Below are 20292 nucleotides of genomic sequence, written 5' to 3'. Positions count from 1 at the left end.
GATCCAACCACGGGCCCTTCAATCCTTTCCAACAAGAGTCACTCTCATCTCATCAGTCCACAAAACCTTTGAAGAATCTGTCTTCAGATATTTCTTGGCCCATTCTTGACGTTTCAACTTGTGTGTCTTGTTCAGAGGTGGTCGGGTTTCAGCCTTTCTTTCCTTGGCCATGTCTCTGAGAACTAAATACCTTGTACTTCTTGACACTCCAGGTAGGTTGCAGTTGTGAAATATTGCAGAACTGGAGGATAATGGGTTCCTGGTGGCTTCAAGTTTGTTTCTTCTCAATTTTTTGCGGTTAAATTGCATCTTTTCTTCTCAACACGTTTCTTGCAACCCTGTTTACCATTTGCTACAAAACGTTGATGGTTCTGTGATCACGCCCCAATATCTTAGATATTTCAAGTGTGCTGCATCCCTCTGAAAGACCTTTTTACAATTTTTGACTTTTCAGAGTCAGTCAAATCTCTTTTTTGGCCCATTTTTCCCGAGGAGAAGAATCTGCCTAATAATTATGCACACCTTGATATAGGGCGTTGATGTCCTTAGGCCACACCCTCCCTCGTTATACAAATACACATCATCTAATATGCATTATATCCTCTTAGCATTCAAGTTTATACAGCTTGGGGTTGGAAATTAAGGATAAAATGATCATATGGTCAAAATAGTCACTTGCCTAATAATTGTGCACACGGTGTATATATGGATCTATCTACTACTAACTCTCAAAATACTGACAACCAACAGCAACAAAACCAACCTACTCTGCAAATTTTTTTTGAAATTAGCGCCATTAAATAGGGATGCCCTATCCCTAAACACAATCGATTCACATGACAAACCGAACCAATCAGGTGATTCATTTGACGTCCGAAGCGCTCAACTGCTTCGGACGTCACTAGTCACGTGACCAAACCGCGCCTCGGCACAGTGTTTCGATACGTTTGCTTCATGAGCAACAGCGCATGTGTCGGAGCCTCGGGTGTCAGCGGACCGTCACTACAGGTGGGTCCCTCACGACCAGGACACCACAACGGGGCATGGTTTTACCACACAGTTGCACATCAAGTTCCAAGTACCCGAGGTAAGGGATAGTCAGGCCATTGGCAGCCCTGACCTCTAACCAATGGCAGGCACGGAGGCGTTCCTGGCCCAAAGGCTCAAGATGCTGGCGGAAAGAAACACTCAACACAAGGGACCCTAACGCCACTCATGTTCACATCTAAATGAGAGCAAGATGAAATTAATCCGGAAGCATCCACGTCAGATAAAACAGCCTGTGAGCCAGTAACGGCCCTGTCCAAACTGTGGCTCTGCAGTTTGACGGGCACTAGTTTTCCGCCACAGAAGGGGATTGAGACTGCTGACCAGAATTTGACTGAGGTCAAAGAGAGAACTGTGAACGAGGCGGAACACGCACCCCATCACACTCGTGCGAAAAGTGCCCAGGCTGGTTACAACGCCTACATACTAAAGGTCCGGATCGGGGTGGACGGCGGTGCTGACTGGAGTTCTGCAGTTGAGCGATACTGGCCATCAGCTGATTAAGCTGCTCCTGCTGACGCCGTAGCATATCACTCATTTCGCTCATCTCTGACTGCGCAGCAGCTTGGGGGCTGCCAGAAACGCCATACTGAACACCATACACAGTGGAAACTGATTGACTGCGGTCCCTCGCACCACCAAGCGAACCTTCACGTTCCCAGCGGATGGCCTCAGCTCTTACATCCAACAAAGTGGAATCGGGTTGCCGACGCACCAACTGCTTCAGCTCACGCCGCAAGGAACAGTTCAGGACATGCTCAACGAACTGGTCTCTCAAAAGCGTCTCAGCATTGGGCATGGCAGTAGGGGCACACTGCTTTACCTTCCCCATGAGACCCATCAAGGCAAGAGAGAACTCCTGAAGAGTTTCTCCCTCTTGCTGTCTTCTGGAGAAAAAGGCCTGCTGCAGTGCCACATAAGACTCTGTGCACCCATAGAGCTCCTCTAAAATGGCAAGTATTCTTGCAGGATCCTCCCTCTCAGCGGCAGAGCGGTACCGTATCTCCTCCTTAGCCTCCCCTTCCACATGGTCAAACAGGAAGAACGCCTGGAAGGATCGGGATAAGCGCAGAGCCCTCATGCTCGCCTGTACCTCCTCCACCCACTCACTCAAACCTATACCTGACCATCCCCTAAAAATGGGACACTTCCTGTCCCTAGATACAAAAAATAGTCCTGGTTGGGCAGACAAGGTGGACGGTAAACCACTAGGGCCAGCCTGTTCCCCTCACAACCTCTCGTTATCGGCTTTTAAATGTGCGATCAAGTCCCTAAGCTCTTGTATTCCCTCTTCCATGACTAAAAAAAAGAATTCCCTAAAACAAAAACAATTGCTATGATGCAATAGCACTCAAAAGATAAAAGGGGGAAAGTTACACCTAGAATAAAACCTCACCACCATTCACGAGGGTCCTCAAGAAGTCACTGCTGCTCTGTCACCAATATGCTCCAATCTACACACAATAAGAAACAGGATTAATACAAGTAAAAAACACATTCAAAAGAAAATCCCCCCCAAAATAGAAAGACAAAACAAACAAAAAAAACAAACAGAACACACATCTTGACCGTTTAAACCGAGAATCCTGCCGACAACGCCAAGTTGTGGCGAGGGTAGGGGTGAACTGAACAGAATAGAACTAATGATAAAATGGATTAGCAAAACAAGAGAAATGGGGACCGACAACACCACCCTGGGAATTTCACCCAGGCATTAACTAAACTAAAAAAGACACACAGGTTTGCTACCCGGTAACGGATGCAGGATGTGGTTCTCAGATAATGAAAAATACAACTTTTATTGAATACAAGAGACAGTGAATAAAATCTTTTCTTTTTGAGTAAAAACAAACAAAAGCTGGAGCTGGTTGAATGGTCATGGACCAGTGTGAGGGGTGAAGCTGAAAATAACAAATAATAACAAATCCAAAAAAAACAAAGTCTAAAGTTATACTTGTGCACAAAACAAAAGGAAACCACTCCCAAGACACAGCACACCAAACGTGGAGGGTCTCCACCACCACCACCACACTGGTACTGCCACCACCAGTCTCCAACAACTAAAAGAAGGAAAAACAACAATTAATACAATAAAAACGAACAACAACGGCAACTTATTTTAACAATCGCTCACCTTCTCTCACACGAACACACGCTCTCTCTTTTACCCACACACAATACACTGGGCGAAGCGACGGGGAGGCGGTGGTGGCTCAGCAGCAGCGGCGGTGAGGCGGCGGCGGTGAAGCAGCGGCAGCAGCGGCGAGGCGGCGGCGGTGAAGCAGCGGCGAGGCACAGCGGCGAGGCAGCAGCGGCGAAGCAACAGAGTCGGGACACAGGGCTTGACGGAGCAGTCGACAAAACAGTTGACAGGACGGTAGACAGAGCAGCAGAAACGGGGGTGATTGCAGCCAGTCCTCTCAGTAAGGTTCTATTGCACATGCAGGAGGAGGCAGGAAGGGGACAATCTAAGGGGACAATCTCCAACACTGGCGTTTACCGCTGGGAGCTCCAGAAATTCACAAAGCCCGGGCAGCATGCACAGGGCACAATTGCAGCATCCAAACTAAAACCCCGACCGGAAATGACGTCCAAATGACGGAAGGCGCAGAACCAAGAGCTGGCGAAGATGGGCGTTTTTATACGGCTTGGCCCGTCACTGCCACCAATGGCATTACGGGTAATCAACGCACTATTTGGGTTCATACTGCTACACTTAGTTAATAAAGATATAAATATTACGAAACCATTTTATTGTCTTAGTTTAAGACTTTTTTATGGATTATTGACATCGTTCTTGCGTAACATTTTTTTTTTTACTTTACGATGTTTGTCAACCGGACTGGCGGTCCCGGCTTCACGTTACTTGTGTACATCGTTGTGTAGTGACAGAGGACTTTTTTTTTCGTTGTCTTCTTGTTCTTCTTCTTCTGAGCGGAAGGAGCGAGAGAAAATTGAAAGCGATTGCGCTACCTATAACTTTATTCTATTCTTTACACTTTGGTGGTTGTTTTTGTGTATTTGTGTAGTTTATTTTAGTGTGAGTTAGTTTAGTTTTTAGTGTTTGTTTTGTCGTGTTTTGCGGCCAGACGCCGTCTGGTCGGGAGGAGGAGACCAGGTGCGCCGTCATGGCGGCCGCAGGGTTCTCCTCCCTGTCAAGGAAGCACGGCATTAAACTAGGTGCCGGCTCCTCGTGCAACGTGGAGGATGTAGCGTTAGCCGTCGGGGAGCGGATCGGACACAGCTCGGTGAAGTCGGCAGCCCGAATGAACTGAGCTGTGGTCCTGTTTTTAGAGAGGGTGGAGCAGGTAAAGTTGCAGGTGGAGACCGGGGTGACGGTGATCGGGCTGTTTGAGGCGGTGCAGCCGCTCACACAGCCGGCAGCCCGGATCACCCTGTCCAACGTCCCCCCCTTCATCAGCGACAAGTTCCTGCTCCAAAAACTGTCCCGGCAGGGTAAGGTGGTCTCCCCGATCAGAAAGTTGCTTTCTGGGTGTAAATCTCCGTTGCTTCGCCATGTGGTGTCGCACAGGCGGCAGGTTTACATGATATTAAATAACAGGGCACAAGAGTTCAACTATCGATTCATCGTACGAGTGGATGACTTCGATTATACTCTGTTTGCCACATCATCGGAGGTAAAATGCTTCGGCTGTGGGGCGGAGGGACACCTCGTCAGAGCCTGTCCGGAACCGGGCGGGTGCTGACGCGACGGGTCCGGTCAGCGGTGTGGCAGTCGCGGCTCCGGCAGCTCCGAGCGGAAAGCCCGTCCCCGCTCCACGACGGAGAAACTCCAGAGATGCGGGGGGCACCGCTGGCCCGAGCAGGGAAGAGGGAGCGAAGGAGCAGGAGGTGAGAGTGAACAAAGGTGGAGAGGTCGAGGAGATGGAAGAGGGTGAGTTGGGAGAGACAGGTGAGTCAGGGAGTCAGGGAGGGGAGACGGGTGAGGTGGGGGGTTAGAAGTAGGTGAGGTGGAGGAATTAGGGAAGGTTGCGGGGCTGGGTGCGGGTGTGGTGAGGGAGACGGGTGAGGTGAATGAATTCGGTGAGGTGAGGGAAAATGGTGGGGTGTTGGAAGCAGATGAGGTGAGGGAGACAGGTGAGGTGAAGGAAACGGGTGAGGTGGAGGAATCAGGTGAAGGAAAAAGAAAAGAAAAAGATCCTTCAGAGGACACGATAGTGGGTGGAGGTGTGTTTGAAGCACTGGGTGGTGTGGATGAGAAAACTGGTGGTGGGTCTTCTTGTGTGACTGAACAAACTGATGGTCTGGGTGAAACACCGGAATGGAAAACTGCTGTGTCTCAGAGACGCAGCAAAAGGAAACAGACAGTGTCAAATGAGGGGGGAGGGAAAACTGGTAGACTGGGGGCTGGAGCTGCTGCAGAAGACAGCAGTGACAGTGAGGGCGCCATATCTGACTGCAGCGAATTGTCGCTCTCACAAATAGTTTTAACAACACCTCTAGCTAATAGAGAGAAACATTTTTATTCAGCAAAGATGATAAAAAGTTTTTTGCAAAAAACAAAAGGAGTTAAAAACCTGAACATTGACATGCACTTTCCTGACAAAGTCACCTTTTCCGAAAAGAAATACATTTTTAAAATGATGACAGGGATTTTATTTTTATCTGTGTTTTTATTTTCTTATTTTTGTACTTTTTAATCCCAAACATGGATGTTTTAAAAATTGGAACGCTCAATGTGAATGGAGCCAGAGAACCAAAAAAGAGGGCACTTGTGTTGGACACAGCAAGAAGAAAGCACTTGGACACTTTATTTCTTCAGGAGGTCCACAGTGACCCAAGTATTGAGGGGTGCTGGGAGAAGGAGTGGAAGGGCAGCGTGTCTTTAAACCACAACACCACAGCAAGTGGAGGAGTGGGCATCCTCTCTAAGAGGTTCTCTCCATCCTCTGTGTAGGTGGAGCAGGTGGTGAAGGGGAGATGCCTGCTGGTCAAAGCCAAGGTCCACAGTTTTAATCTGTTTTTTATGAACATTTATGCACCAAACCATGGAGCAGAGAGGAAGAGGTTTTTAGAAATTGTTAATAATAAATTAAACAGCTGCGGCTCGGAGGATTATTTAATTTTGGGCGGGGATTTTAATTGTACTGAAGATGGTTTTTTAGACCGCAACCACACAGAGCCACATCCAGCTTCCCAGCACACTCTGAAGCAGCTGGTCTACTCCCATGACCTGGTGGATGTGTGGAGGAGGATGCATGCAGACTGTCGTCAGTACACCTGGTCCCACCTGAGAGAGAACGGAGTCTCTCTAGCGAGGTTAGACAGGTTTTATTGTTTTAAGCATCATTTTAATGTTTTTAAAGATTGTAGGATTGTGCCATCTGTTTTTTCTGATCACTCTCTGGTTTTATGTGACATCATACTAAAAAATATTTTACCAAAGAGCGCCTACTGGCATTTTAATTCTGCTTTGATTTTAGATAAAGGTTTTAAAGAAGTTTTAAAAATTTTCTGGTGTGGTTTTAAAAATCAAATATCTGATTTTAGTAGTCTTAGTCAGTGGTGGGACCATGGAAAAGTACAAATTAAACTACTCTGTCAGCAGTACACTCTCAATGTCACACAGTATACATGTAGATCAATCAAAGACCTGGAGAGTGAAATAGTGGAATTAGAAGCGCTTGGCTATTCCACAGGAAATCGAGGACATATTGAAGTCCTCAACTCCAAAAAGATGGCTTTAGCCAGCCTGTTGGACTCAAGGGTACAGGGGGCGCTGGTCCGGTCCCGGATCCAGAACATCTCAGAGATGGATGCTCCCTCTGGCTACTTCTTCGGCCTGGAGAAGAAGAACGGACAGCACAAGGACATCCACTGCCTGCTGACGAACACCGGGCAGGAGCTGACCGAGCCCCAGGAGATCAGGAGCAGAGCCACGCAGTTCTTCTCCCAGCTTTACTCGTCGGAGTATGAGGAAGACGTTGAACTGGAGGAAGACTTTCTCAGAACTCTCCCGCAGGTGTCAGCTGACACAAATGCACAGCTGGACCTCCCTCTACAGCTGGAGGAATTAACGGCTGCCCTGAAGGGCATGCAGGGACAGAGATCCCCGGGGATCGATGGACTCACCGACTGTCCTGTCTGGACCCTCCAGCTGGACTTATGGTCAGAATCCAAGAAAAGGTTATAGATTTTTTTGGGGATGAAAAACATTGGGTGCCACAGGGGGTGCTGTTTTTACCGAGAGAGGAGGGGGGACAGGGCCTCATCCACCTGGCCAGCAGGACTGCAGCTTTCAGGTTGCAGTTTCTCCAGCGCTTCCTGACTGGTCCAACAGACCTGGTGTGGAGGGGTGTGGCCAGCTGCATCTTCAGAGAGGTGAGTCAACTGGGACTGGATACAGCTCTGTTTTTAATAGATTCCACTTTTTTAAAGTTAAATGGGATTCCTCCTTTTTATCAAAGTGTTTTTAAAGTATGGGCTTTTTTTAAAAGCAGCAAAGAAAAAACCACCTCCGATTCTCTGTTCTGGCTTTTAAAAGAACCACTCATTCATGGTGCCAGATTGGACATTTCCAGTGGTGCGACGCCCGGGTTGACGGCTGCTCTGCTCAGGACAAACACCGTGGACTTGCATCGCCTGGTCCGAGCGGCAGGACCGACCCTTGGTGACCACCAGACTGTGGGAAGTGTGCTGGGCCTGCAGTCCACCAGGATGACGGAGAGACTGCTCCAGCTGTGGAGGGAGAGACTATCCCCTGGAGAACAAAGTCTCCTCGTGCAGCTGGAGTCAGGCACAGAGCCAGACACCACAGAACCCTTCCCGGCTTTAAGAATCACCCCTCGCCTTGAGACCGAAGGCGCTCTACTGAAGACCACATCCCTTCACCTTGGTCACACTAAGAAGAAGGACCTCTATAAAGTGTGCGTCCAAGGAAAGGGGAAAAGAACAACGTGTGCTTGGAGTAAAAGACTGGACGGTACACCTCACTGGAGGGTCCTGTACAAGCCGCCACTGAAGAAAAGAACAGGAGATCTTCAGTGGCGGATCCTGCATGGGGCTGTTGCCTCCAATGCTTTTATCTCCATCATTAACCCTGCTGTGTCCAACCAGTGCCCCTTCTGCGACTCCAGCGAAACGGTTTTTCACATTTTTATTGATTGTTTTAGACTCACTGCATATTTTATTGTTTTAACAAATGTTTTTAGTTCTTTTAATCAGAGTTTTACAATCACAAATTTTATTTATGGTACGGGCTACAGCAAAAAAAACAAGGAAATGTGGCAACTTTTAAATTTTATTATTGGAGAAGCGAAAATGGCAATTTACATCTCAAGGAAAAATAAAATAGAATGTCTCGGTAGCGATGATGCAACAATGGTGTGGCGCCGCAACCTGCGTTCCCGAATCCACCTAGAGTTTTCTTTTTTTTAAAATGGTGAAAGACCTTGACGCTTTCCAAAAAATCTGGTGCCACAAGAAACTTTGTGTGCTATTTTAAACAATAAGTTATTTTTTTCTGATGCACTAAAAGGTTGAATGTTTTTGGCTTTTGATTTGTGTTTGTGTTTTTTTTTGTGTTTTTATTTTTATTTGTCTATTTATGTTATTTGTTTATTTATTTAATATTTTATTTTTATTTTCGTTTTGTTTTGAATGGGTTGTCTCTTTTGGCTTGGTTTTGATTTTGTGTTGTTGTTCATTATTATATTTTTTTAGTTCATTTAATTCTTTGTTTAATCAGTTATTTATGTTAGGAAAAGGTGCATAAGTTTTTAGCCTGTATTTTGTAAATAAATGTGATTGTAAAAATCTTCTTCTTCTTCTTCTTCTTCTTCTTCTTCTTCTTCTTCCAAATATCAAACACACTCCTGAGTCAGAAGACGTGACAATCTGACGGCTGCATGCAACACTGAAAATCATTTGTCCTTCTGAATAATGATTGTAATAAAATTAGATAAAAAAAATACAAAACCACCGCTACTATCTCAAAACAAATGGACCTGATTAAAAGATGAATGGCAGAAGTGAATCACCTACTACAGTACAGTGTAAATAATCTCCTGAGTTCTGTGTACCGGTAACCTCACACTGTCTGAATCCTTTTGATTTATTTCTCGTGTCCAGTCAGTCCAGGTTGCTTTGAAGCTGCCTGATCCCATCTCTCACTAGTTTAGCCAGGTAGCCTCATGCTAGTTTAGAACGGGGCTGCGGTATCCAGGTTTGGGTGCTGCATTGATGTCGCTTTCTTCTTCAGAATCTCCAAATATTACTCACATAACATTTATTGCACACCTTTGACTCGCTGGTTGAGGATCGTTGCCGTGTTCATGAAATGCAAAGTCCTACAAGTTGCCCTGGACTCTGCTGTTTGTCATCGACAGCGGAAGCAGACGGAGTCTCCCGCGTGTCCCACCAGCATCTCGAGCGCCACCGCCACCACCTTCGACAGGAGCACCTTCCGCTCCTACACCTCCTCCACCTCTTCCTCCTCCCCCTCCCCCGCCTCCCTCCATCAGCACTCCTCCTCGACCCTCCCCCACCAGTCCAGCTCCCACGTTCACCCCTCCCCGCACTACTCCACCTCCTCCCTGCCGCACATGCACACCTCCCTATCACTGGGCCAGCCCTCCTCCCCCTCCATCTTCCGCTTGTCCAGGTCCCGCACCTCCTGCATCCCCCCGACCCTGGCGCCCACCGCCCCGCTGCCCGTCTGCCCCTCGCCACAGACGGGCATCCGCTACGTGTCGCCTTCCTGCTAGGATCCACACACGTACCTGCAGAGCCACTCAAACAGGTAGGAGGAGCCTCGTTGCATCAACACAGATCAAAAGAGCCTAATCTACTGGTACTGATACAGGATGTTTCTAGTGTTTCTGAGCGTTGTTTGTTTTTTAAAAGCAGCTGAAAGCAACTGCTTCCTAGTTATAGATGGAAAAAGTATGGATTCGTATGTAGAAAAATAGTCTGGTAAACGTAAAAGTACTGATTCAACTCCTTTACTTAAGTAAAGATACAAAAGTAAAAGCTCTGAAATGTACTTAAATTAAAAAGTTCTTTTTTTTTTTTTTTTTTTTTTTCATTGCCTTTAATGAAAAAATACATTTGCAATTAGTTTTTGCAAAAAGGACAAAGTTGTAGCAGAATCATCTGGACTGAACTGATCAGAGGTGTTGCATTAGCACCTGGATCATTTTTTGGTTCTCTTGATACTATAGTTTCTTTTTGTTTTTCAACGGCAGCACAACCAAACTGTAATCACTAATGCTTACAACCAAGGAGTCATTATTGAATGCTTACACTTTTAATAACAATAACCAATGTCATTTTCTCCATGCTTATTTTTGTCTGTACTGAAAACTGAACTTTTACCCCAAAAGATGAAGGAACTCTAAATAATCCCCCTCTGAAATATCATCTATCTTTAGCATAGTTCAAATAGCTCCACTTCAAGAAATAGAACTGAATTAACGATAGGGTAATGACTTTGCAGAGAATTTGTATCTTTTAAATACAAAAGCAACAAGCATGTTTTTTTGTTATTTCCCATCTTTGTTCCCAGTTTCTTTATAACTCAATGTAAAGTGAATCCCAAGACTTCTTTTAATATGATAAAAACCACCGCGTATACACAAAAGTTTCTCCAAGTTTCTTCAGCAGCAGCTCAGCTCACAGTCAATTCCTGTTTTCCTCCATCTTCTACTGGGACTGGGCCAGCTTGCGGCAGCTGCTACCTGATTATAGCAAAATGTTAAAGAGGCTGATTGGTCAGGGTATGCTGAGACTGACTGAAAATGCTTTTTTATTGCAAGTTGGCAAGGTGGTCCACCCCTTCTGCAAGGTTTACATTTTCGGAGAACATGCAGTTCTTTTTTGAATTAGAAAGAATCAAAGAAAACACTATAAAAAAAACATTTTATTTAACGGCCAATGGCTCACATTTTGGTTTGCAACCATTTCAAATTAAGACACTCTAAATAAATGTTTATTTGTTTTTGTAGGGGCCCATATCTGGAGCAGAGGGGGCGAGAGGAGCTGAAACAGGAGTGGTTTACCAAGTACTTCTCCTTCTGAGTACAAAAAAATGATGAAATCTTTGCTCCGAACTCATCCCACTACTATTCAAAGGCCAGTGGACATTTCTTAAAAAAACATCTTCCAAGTGTCTTTTTTTCAATACGGAAGCATTCCACGTATTCAAGCCGAGACCTTTGTCGGAACGGATAAAACACACAACTTCTCACACCAAAATGAAGCTTGTTTTAATGCAAAAATGTACGATAAAGATATTGAATAGAATATTTTGTTTTTGTACATGCTTCCATTTGTGTGCAATGGCTTAACTGAACTTGTGGGGGTGGGGGTGGGGTCTCTCCTCTTGAACTGTCGCTGGATTCCATAATTGAAATAATAATAAAAAGTTTTATTCTTTTTCAACATCATAAGGAAAAACTGTAAATGGCAGTGATTTTATTTTAAAGTGTTGTTGTGTTACCGTTTTTCGTTTGTGCCTTTATTTTGAAAACCGCCTATTTCTTGCCGAAGAAAGTTTGCTCCTGCCTCGGAAAGCAACATGCTCCATCTCACTTCAGAGTCGGTAAAACATGTAAAATCTACTTCTAACGTAATGTGTTAATCTTGTGAAAGTTTGTGTCACTGTGGCTTGCCTTACGTTTTTCTTTGTTGGTTATCTTATGTAAGGAGCATCATCACAAAGTGTCGAAGCTAAAGGTTTAGCAGACTGAGTTCAAGTTTATCACCCTTGGAAAGCGGAAGGAGGTAGGCAAAGTTTATTGATGTATTTAATGTGAAATATTGAGTTTATGGTGGATAATTGTTTATTGATTCAAAAGATGTAAATATGATTTGTATTGTTTGCTGAAGCATGACCCCATGTCATTGTATTTTGTTTTGTTGTTTTGTTTATTTATTAGTTTTCACTGTGTCAAACGTGAAGGATTAGGAGGAGGAGAAGAATAAAAGAACACCCGTAAAAACCCTCTGCGTTTGCGAGTAATTCCAAGTGGGCTGCTACAGTGAAAACTCCCCCGACGACGATCAGCGAAAGCCCCAGCTGCAACAGATCCCTGCAGAGAAGTTGACGCCATCCGGTTCTGGATTCATCTGCCGACCTGCTACAAGCCAGACGACTTCGCTCTTCTCATGATGCTCAGGCAAGATTAAAACGACAATATACTAATGGTACAACTACAGAAGGTAAAGGAAGAGACATTGAGTGTGAAGGAGCCAAAGAGACTTTATCCACATAAGTTCACAATGCAACTAAAGTGTCTTGAACATATTCTGAGGTCAAATAAATTGAAAAAGTGAACTGATATTGACGATATTTCATGGTGTTTGTCAAACGTGTCAATGGAATAATAATTCATGTTTATGAAAGGGTCTATATATCTTCATGGTCTGTGAATGCATGACATATTGTTACTCTGTGGTGAAGATAGCTACACCTTATAAGTAAAGATTTAGGCATAGTAGACAGTTGAACTAAAACAGTTGCAAGGCAAGAAAAATGTCACTCCCAACGGAAAAAATAGACAATCCTGTGGACACCCCACTCGAGTCTAGCTCACGTCAGAGAAAACGAACAGAGAAAGGTCAAGAAATGCATCATGAAAATGCCAAAAAACGTGAAAAAACATTTCACAAGGCTTATAACTCTTGGAAAGTTACAGCAAGGGAGGCAAGGACAAAACTAAAAACCCTGTGCTTCTTAGAAGACCTAAATGACTTACAGAAAGATATTGAAACAAGGCATGAAACCTTAAAACAGCAATATGAACCAATTCTACGTAACAGCGACACTACACCTGAGATTGTGAACAAAATGGACGCCTGTGGTACACTAACAAAGGAAATCTGTGAACTTGTAAGCAACCGCATAGAAACCATTGATAAAAAATATAATAATCAACTTGAAAAGGAAAGAGTTAGAGAAATTTTAAACAAAAGGGAATATGGGTCTGTCTTTGGTCACACCGAAACTGAAACCACAAGCCCATCAGAGCAATTAAGCAATCACTCTGGCTCAAGCAGTACTCACAGCAGCATAGTTAATGCAAAGGCAGAGCTCGCTGTTAAAATGGAGCAATCCAAGGCCATCGAAGAAATTCAAGCAGAGCAAGCACATGTCCACAATTTAGAAAGTGAATGGAAACTTAAAGAAGCAAAACTGTTGTCAGAAATGAAACAAAGAGAGGTGGAAATGCAACAACAGTTGGAACAAGAGAGAGCAAAGCTGCAGCAGTTACAAGCAGAAAAGGAGGTTGCTATAGCAGCAGCCCCTGTCAGAGCCTATGAAAGTTTTGAGGACCATAATGAAGGAATTGACACTCAAATTGGTTCTGCTTGCTACAGAAGACAGAAAAAAGAAGCTCCTTTAAATCCAGATATCGCATCATTCCAACCTAGCCAAGCAGCTTCTGCAAGAACACTGAACCAAGAGTCTGCCAATCTAGCACAAGCAATTGCTAGTTCATTGAGTATGAATCGCTTGCCAGTCCCTGAACCCACCACATTCAGTGGCGACCCTTTAAGATTCACAGATTGGAAGATGTCATTCATTACTCTTATTGACAAAAAGCCCCTACCAGTGAGTGAGTAGATGTTTTATCTCAAAAATTATCTTGCCGGAGAGGCGCGCAAAGCTGTCTTTTATCGAGATTCAGAGAACGCATACAACGGAGCGTGGAAAGTTCTACAGGACAGGTATGGAAATCCGTTCATCATATAAAAGGCTTTCCGTTATAAGCTCATGAAATGGCCAAAGATCAGCACAAATGACCCACTAGCACTACGAGAGTTTTCTGATTTCCTCCGAAGCTGCACTGAAGCAATTCCAGATGTTCAAGGACTGGCTTTCCTTAATGATTGTGAGGAAAACCACAAATTGCTCAAAAAACTGCCAGAATGGATTATGAGAAAGTGGAGTAGAGTTGTCGTAGATGAACTCGACACATCAGGCAGCTATCCAGATTTTGCACGTTTCACAGAGTTCTTGAGTAGAGAAGCAAGGAAAGCCTGTAACCCTGTCGCTTCTCCACTGATGATAAATTTTAAAACTAAAGATGATAGAATCCCAAAGAGAGCTAAGGCCTTCAACACAAACACACAAACAAAGAGTTTCCCCCAAGAAAGACAAGAAGCATTCAGCAGTAAACCAAAATGGCCTTGCTTTGTCTGTAAAAATTAAACTCATGGCATCACAAGGTGTCCCACTTTCACAGCTAAGGTCGTTTACCCACTAGCCCTGTGCGGCTAGTGCCAGCCTTTCACGGTACAGGACAGCTCGGTTGAAATGTATTTCCATAAGCCTGACTAGTACCTGAGCGTGGGCGGAGTCACGGTTGCAAGGCGAACCAAAGGTTTTTTTGTGCCTCCCGTGTCCCGGAAACCATAGGATTCACTTTTTGTATTAACCGTGGTTTTGTTTTGTTTTGTGCGAGACATTTTCGTAGGTCTTAGAATGATTTTGTTTCATACTGTTGACTTGTATCAAAACACTTGCCTAGAAGAGAAAACGTAGACGCTGAAACGATCACCTGAGTCTCACAGTCGTTTATTATTAGACAAGAATATCCGCACAACTTAAGTCCACACAAAGCACAAAACAGCAACAACTCTATTCGACCGGCGTTAACAAGCGAGCAGCGTTTAAAAATCGCTATAGGGAGTGAAACTTAGGAAACTTGCGAGCCAGAATCGCCACTTTCGCTGCCAGCAAACACAACACAAGCAGAGCACGGAGTTAGCGGTGGTGGCTAGCGGTTTATCGACACGATTCAACGGCTCTACTTTGCAAATAGCCTTCAAACTAAAGTTGCTTGATGTTACAAAAAACATTTACAGTCCTCAAGCATGTTTTCAAATATCGTCGTGGCCGACTATTCTCTCGTCGTCCACCAGGGGGCCGAGTCGAGCCCGTCTCACTCCCGTTGGACACCGCGGCGGTGTTCCATCGCATCCGAATTAGGCTGAACAAACCTCCAACATTTTCTCTGTTCGTTCCACTCCGACTGTTGTAGTCCTTGGTGCGTCGGTAGTCGCTCTGCATTTTTATTTTTTTGTTTCTCCGGACACTGTTTCGCTGTACAGCGACGGCCACCGGCTGCGAAACCAGGAAGGCTTTTCATTGCGTGTCGCTCCGTCTGTCCAGCTCTCTATGAGCTTTTTCTTCGGCCACAGAGAACAGAAACGTCTGCATTTCTACGTTCGCCCGTGGTACAGTTTCATAATCTTTTCAGTTTTTAAGACATGAAACTGTAAAAATCCACATGCGAGGCATTTAAAAAATGGCGGTTTTGGTCTTTCATGAGAGACTGCCTTTGGCTTTCGTCAAAACTTTTACCCAATCAGTGCCCTGCACGTTGCTACGTCACCCATATGGTGTCAGCTCTGCTCGCGTCGAACCCCAAGGAGGCAGGTACCAAAATCGTAACCCCTGGGACCGTGCTGGGGCTCGTGGAAATGCCTGAATACCGACCCGTACCGTACCGAGATGTTACCTAGAGCGCCTGTGGGTAAACGCCCTAATACAGTAACTCTCACACACTCTCACTACTCTTGCCAAATACCTGCATTTCTTATTTTATCTACATATTCAACTCCATTGTTATTGTATTAGTGAAGTGAATGAATGGTTATTTGCACAACAGAATAACTTGATAGAAAACAGAGGGAATGTTGATGATAAAAAGTTCATTTTCTTTATTGGATGTTACAAAAGTGCTTTGCCAGAAAAGATCTTTGCACAGCAGAACAGTGAAAGTATTCTTGTTTAAAAAGTAATGTTCAGGATTTGATGCCACAAAGAGTGATTTGCTAAAGTTGTTTATTTGAACAACATAAATGATTTCATAAATGAAGAGAAAAGTGAACTGAATGTGAAATGAATGTTAATGATAAAAAAAGAATGTTGGTTTTGATGTCACAAAAAGTGTCAAAGGTCAAACATTATTTGCACAGCAGAAATGCGTAAAGCTGGTGAGAGGAATGTTCATCTTTTATGTTGTTTCAGTCAATTTGAAAAAAAATATATAATATATAATATTTTGCCACGATTTTGTCTGGGGGGGCATGACAACTTTCCTTCCTCCAAGGTGGGGGGTGACAGAGAAAAGTTTGAGAACCACTGGTCTAAAGGCACAGTGTGTAAAATCCTGCCATCCAGTGGTCAGATTTCAGATTGCAGCGCTCATTCACTCACCCTCTCTCCCTCCCTCTCTGTTTCTGTAGTGTCAGATTCTGAAGTCGACATTTCACTTTGATTTTGTGATGACACCCTGGGAAAAACTCTCCATCATTTATTCTCTATTCAGGTTGAGTTGCTGCAGTTTGTCAGAGCTCAGCTGTGATTGGCTGCTCTCAGCTCTGAAGTCCAACCCCTCCCACCTCAGACTCCTGGACCTGGGTGGGAACCAGCTGCAGGATTCATCAGTGAAGGTGCTGAGTGGTTTTCTGCAGAGTCCAGACTGGAAACTGGAGACTCTGAGGTCAGTACTGGTTTGGAACCAGTGGATGATGGTTTCAGCACCAAACACAGTTCATCACACATGTTGAATAAACATTGAACTGAAGGTTGATTCATATCAAAATGACATCCAGAAATATGAAAACTTCATTCAGTGTCTAAATTAAAAAGAAAAGAAAAGGTCATCAGTGGTCATGTGACCAAACATCATTTCAACACACATTAGTTTTGGACCGAGGATTTAATTTCAAGATGACATTTTCTGTAGTGTCAGATTCTGAAGTCGACATTTCACTTTGATTTTCAGAGTGATGACACCCTGGAAAAACTCTCCATCATTATAAACTCTCCATCATTTATTCTCTATTCAGGTTGAGGAGCTGCAGTTTGCCAGAGCTCAGCTGTGATTGGCTGCTCTCAGCTCTGAAGTCCAACCCCTCCCACCTCAGAGAGCTGGACCTGGGTTGGAATCAGCTGAAGGAATCATCAGTGAAGCCACTGATGGATCTTGTCCACAGCAGAGACTATCAACTGGAGAGTGTGAGGTCAGTACTGGTTTGGAAGCAGTGGATGATGGTTCCAGCAACAAAGCCAGTTGATCCCACAGCAGAGGTCCAGTGTTCCCAGTCACAGTGTGAGAGGAGGATGGTGACGTCCAGCTGCTCCTCATTCATCCAACATCTGCTGCCAAACTGCTTCTTCTCTCAGTTCACCACCCAATTATTGATCAGTTCATCTCCATCAGGCCTCAGTATCAGGCCAACACTCCATGGTCACATGACCTTCATATGTTCCACACTTGACATGTGACTGAGAGTCTGCTTCTTCTCACCAGTCACTCCATCATCTCCATCAACAGTCAACATCTCTGTGATGATGCGTTCAAGGACCGTGAGTCCTGACTCCTGCTGTCTCTTCTTCTCTCGACAGCTGGAGGTGAGGGAGGATGAGGAGGAGAGAGAAGAGGAGAGCTCCATCTAGTGGTGGCTGACAGAACTACAACCAGTGGAGCTAAACAGCAAGCTGCACACACACACAGTGTGTGGGCGTGTCACGATCTTTGACCCCAGTGGAGCCTGGTGGCTGGCGGACTGCTTCTCCCTACAAGCTGCTGTGGTTACTGGGAGAGACGTCCCAGAAGCCACTGGTGGAGCTGAATCCTCAGTGGAAGAAGCAGGACTTGGAGATGGAGGCCGGAGCAGATGGTTCTCAGCATGAAGCCTCCTTTTCACTTTGGATCAAAGGTTCTGGTTGTGTGCCACCACTTTTAATGTTGCTCCTGAGCTCATTGGTTGTTCCTGGTTGGTTGAAGAATTTTCTGAATAAAGTTTTTGACAAATGTATTCCTTGTGTTGTTTTTACTCCCTTCAGTCTCCAGCAGGCCTCCTCGGTCAAAAGAACCGAATAAATCCACTAAACGTCGACTGTCCAATCACAGTTCAGAGAAAAAGGAAAGTCTTAAGTCTACTCCTAAATAAACTAACTGTGTCTGCCCCCCTCACCGAGGCTGGAAGATGGTTCCAAAATAGAGGTGCCAGGAAACTGAAACACCTACCTCCTGATCTAACTCTAGAAATTTTTGGGATAACTAAAAGACCTGAATCCTCAGAGCGAAGGGCTCTTGGAGGATGATAAAGTTCAATGAGTTCCCTAATATAAGAAGGAGCCTGAGAATGAAGAGCTTTGTAAGTTAAAACTAGAATCTTAAATTCAATTCTAAATTTGACAGGCAGCCAATGCAAGGAAGCTAAAATTGGAGTAATATGCTGCCTCCTTCTAGTTCTGGTTAACAATCGTGCCGCAGAGTTTTGGATTAACTGTAATGTCCTAAGGGATGAATTTGGGCATCCTGCTAGTACCGAGTTACAGTAATCTAGCCTAGACGTAACAAAAGCATGGATTATTTTTTCCGCATCTTTGAAGGACAAAAAACTTCGAATTTTGGCAATGTTTCTTAAGTGGAAGAAAGCTGACCTCCCTACATTCTGTATATGAGAATTAAAGGTCAGGTCCTGATCAAAAGTGACTCCTAGGTTCCGCACAGTAGAACTGGGTGTAGTACCAAATAGACCACTTTGTCCATCAAAAACTCTGTCCCTACTCTCTCGCGATCCAAATATAATGACCTCAGTTTTGTCTGTATTAAGCAACAGGAAATTCTGTGTCATCCAAGTTCTGACATCACGAAGACAAGATTCCAATTTGGCCAACTGATGAGCCTCGTTTGCCTTAAAAGAAAAGTACAACTGTGTGTCATCTGCGTAAGAATGGAAACTGATGCTATGCTTTCTGATGATGTCACCAAGAGGTGACATGTAGATGTTGAAGAGGAGTGGCCCAAGTACAGATCCTTGCGGGACACCATGACTAACCCTCCTACGTTCTGACGAATGATTATGAACATGAACAAACTGAAAACGGTCAGACAAGTAAGATCCAAACCAGTCCAAGGCGCGATCCTTGATGCCGATAGTATCTTCTAATCTCCTAAGAAGAATGCTGTGGTCAACTGTATCAAATGCTGCACTGAGATGTAGGAGGACCAGAACAGAGAGAAGACCTTTGTCAGATGCACACAAGAGATCATTACTTACCTTAAGCAATGCAGTTTCAGTGCTGTGACCAACTCTGAAGCCAGACTGAAAAGCCTCAAGTAGATTGTTGTCGTTCAAGAAGTCCACAAGCTGCCTAGCAACAACTTTTTCTAAGATCTTGGAGAGAAACGGAAGGTTCGAGATTGGCCTATAATTTGAAAGCACACTCGAGTCCAAATTGGGTTTTTTGATCAGAGGCTTGATTACAGCCACTTTGAAAGCATGAGGGACAAAACCTGTTGATAGAGAATGATTAATAATTCTAAGAATGACACAATGAAGCAATGGGGTAACCTCCTTGAGAAGCCTGGTTGGAATTGGGTCCAGAAGACTAGTGGTCGACTTAGCAGAGGAGACAAGAGAATCAAGTTCCGAGAGTCCAACTTGCTGAAAACTCCCGAAATACACACTGGGGTTGCCATGTTGAGAAAGATCTGCCATGTGACCTGTGGAAGACAAAGAAGACAAAGAAGACGAGGAATTCCCAATCTCAGTTCTGATACCTTCTACTTTTTGCTGGAAGAAGTTCAGGAAATCGTTGCTTGACAGGCCAGTAGGGACGCATGGCTCAACACAATGATGGCTCCTCGTCAGCTTAGCAACTGTACTAAATAAAAACTTTGGGTTGTTCTTGTTAGAGTCAATAAGAGCAGAAAAGTAGGAAGTTCTACTGATACGCAGGGCCTTTTTATAGGACCTAAAGCAATCCTGCCAAGTCTTGAAGGATGAAGCTGTTTTTGACGAACGCCAAGTTCTCTCAAGCCTTCGCAAATTTTGTTTTAATTTGCGAGTAGAGGAAGTAAACCAAGGGGCTGATCGATCCTGCCTTTTCATACTTACCTTATAAGGGGCAAGATCATCCAATGTTGATTTCAGAATAGAAGCACTGAGGCCTCTATAGTTCTTTGCTTTTGTGGTGAATTCTTCTGGTGGCTTCGTGTGATGTAGATGTTGAAGGAGTCTTCACTGACACAGACTTAGTTGTATATAAAAACTGATTTATTTGCAAAGAAGTCAGAAGTCAGTCAGGCACCATGGAAAGCCTGGGGATGTCTCTGGGCCAGATGTGAGCAACTCCGATGATCCTTTGTTCACATCACCTCCTATACCCCCCAGCAACCAGAGAGGAAGATGCTGGGAGTGGAGGAGAATGTATACATTCCATAGTTGCACCCCCAATGGCCATCTGGTTTCAATTTG

The 20292-nt window shown here is 44.5% G+C and overlaps 1 protein-coding gene across 1 annotated transcript in view; it reads left to right on the top strand.

The window, feature by feature from the left end:
- LOC142892483 (NACHT, LRR and PYD domains-containing protein 12-like) overlaps positions 1 to 17841 on the top strand; it is a 380988-nt gene extending 363147 nt beyond the window's left edge. Inside the window, exons 9-10 of the mRNA XM_076032679.1 lie at positions 16870 to 17043; positions 17429 to 17841. Coding sequence (XP_075888794.1) covers positions 16870 to 17043; positions 17429 to 17438 — 184 coding nt within the window. The 3' untranslated portion in view covers positions 17439 to 17841. The remainder of the gene's footprint in view (positions 1 to 16869; positions 17044 to 17428) is intronic.
- The last annotated feature ends 2451 nt before the right edge of the window (positions 17842 to 20292 follow it).

Source organism: Nelusetta ayraudi, unplaced genomic scaffold (genome assembly GCF_046127955.1).
Source record: "Nelusetta ayraudi isolate G7.1 ecotype Tasmania unplaced genomic scaffold, CSIRO-AGI_Nayr_v1 ptg000034l, whole genome shotgun sequence".
NCBI lineage: Eukaryota > Metazoa > Chordata > Actinopteri > Tetraodontiformes > Monacanthidae > Nelusetta > Nelusetta ayraudi.
This window is presented reverse-complemented; position numbering and strand designations above follow the sequence as displayed.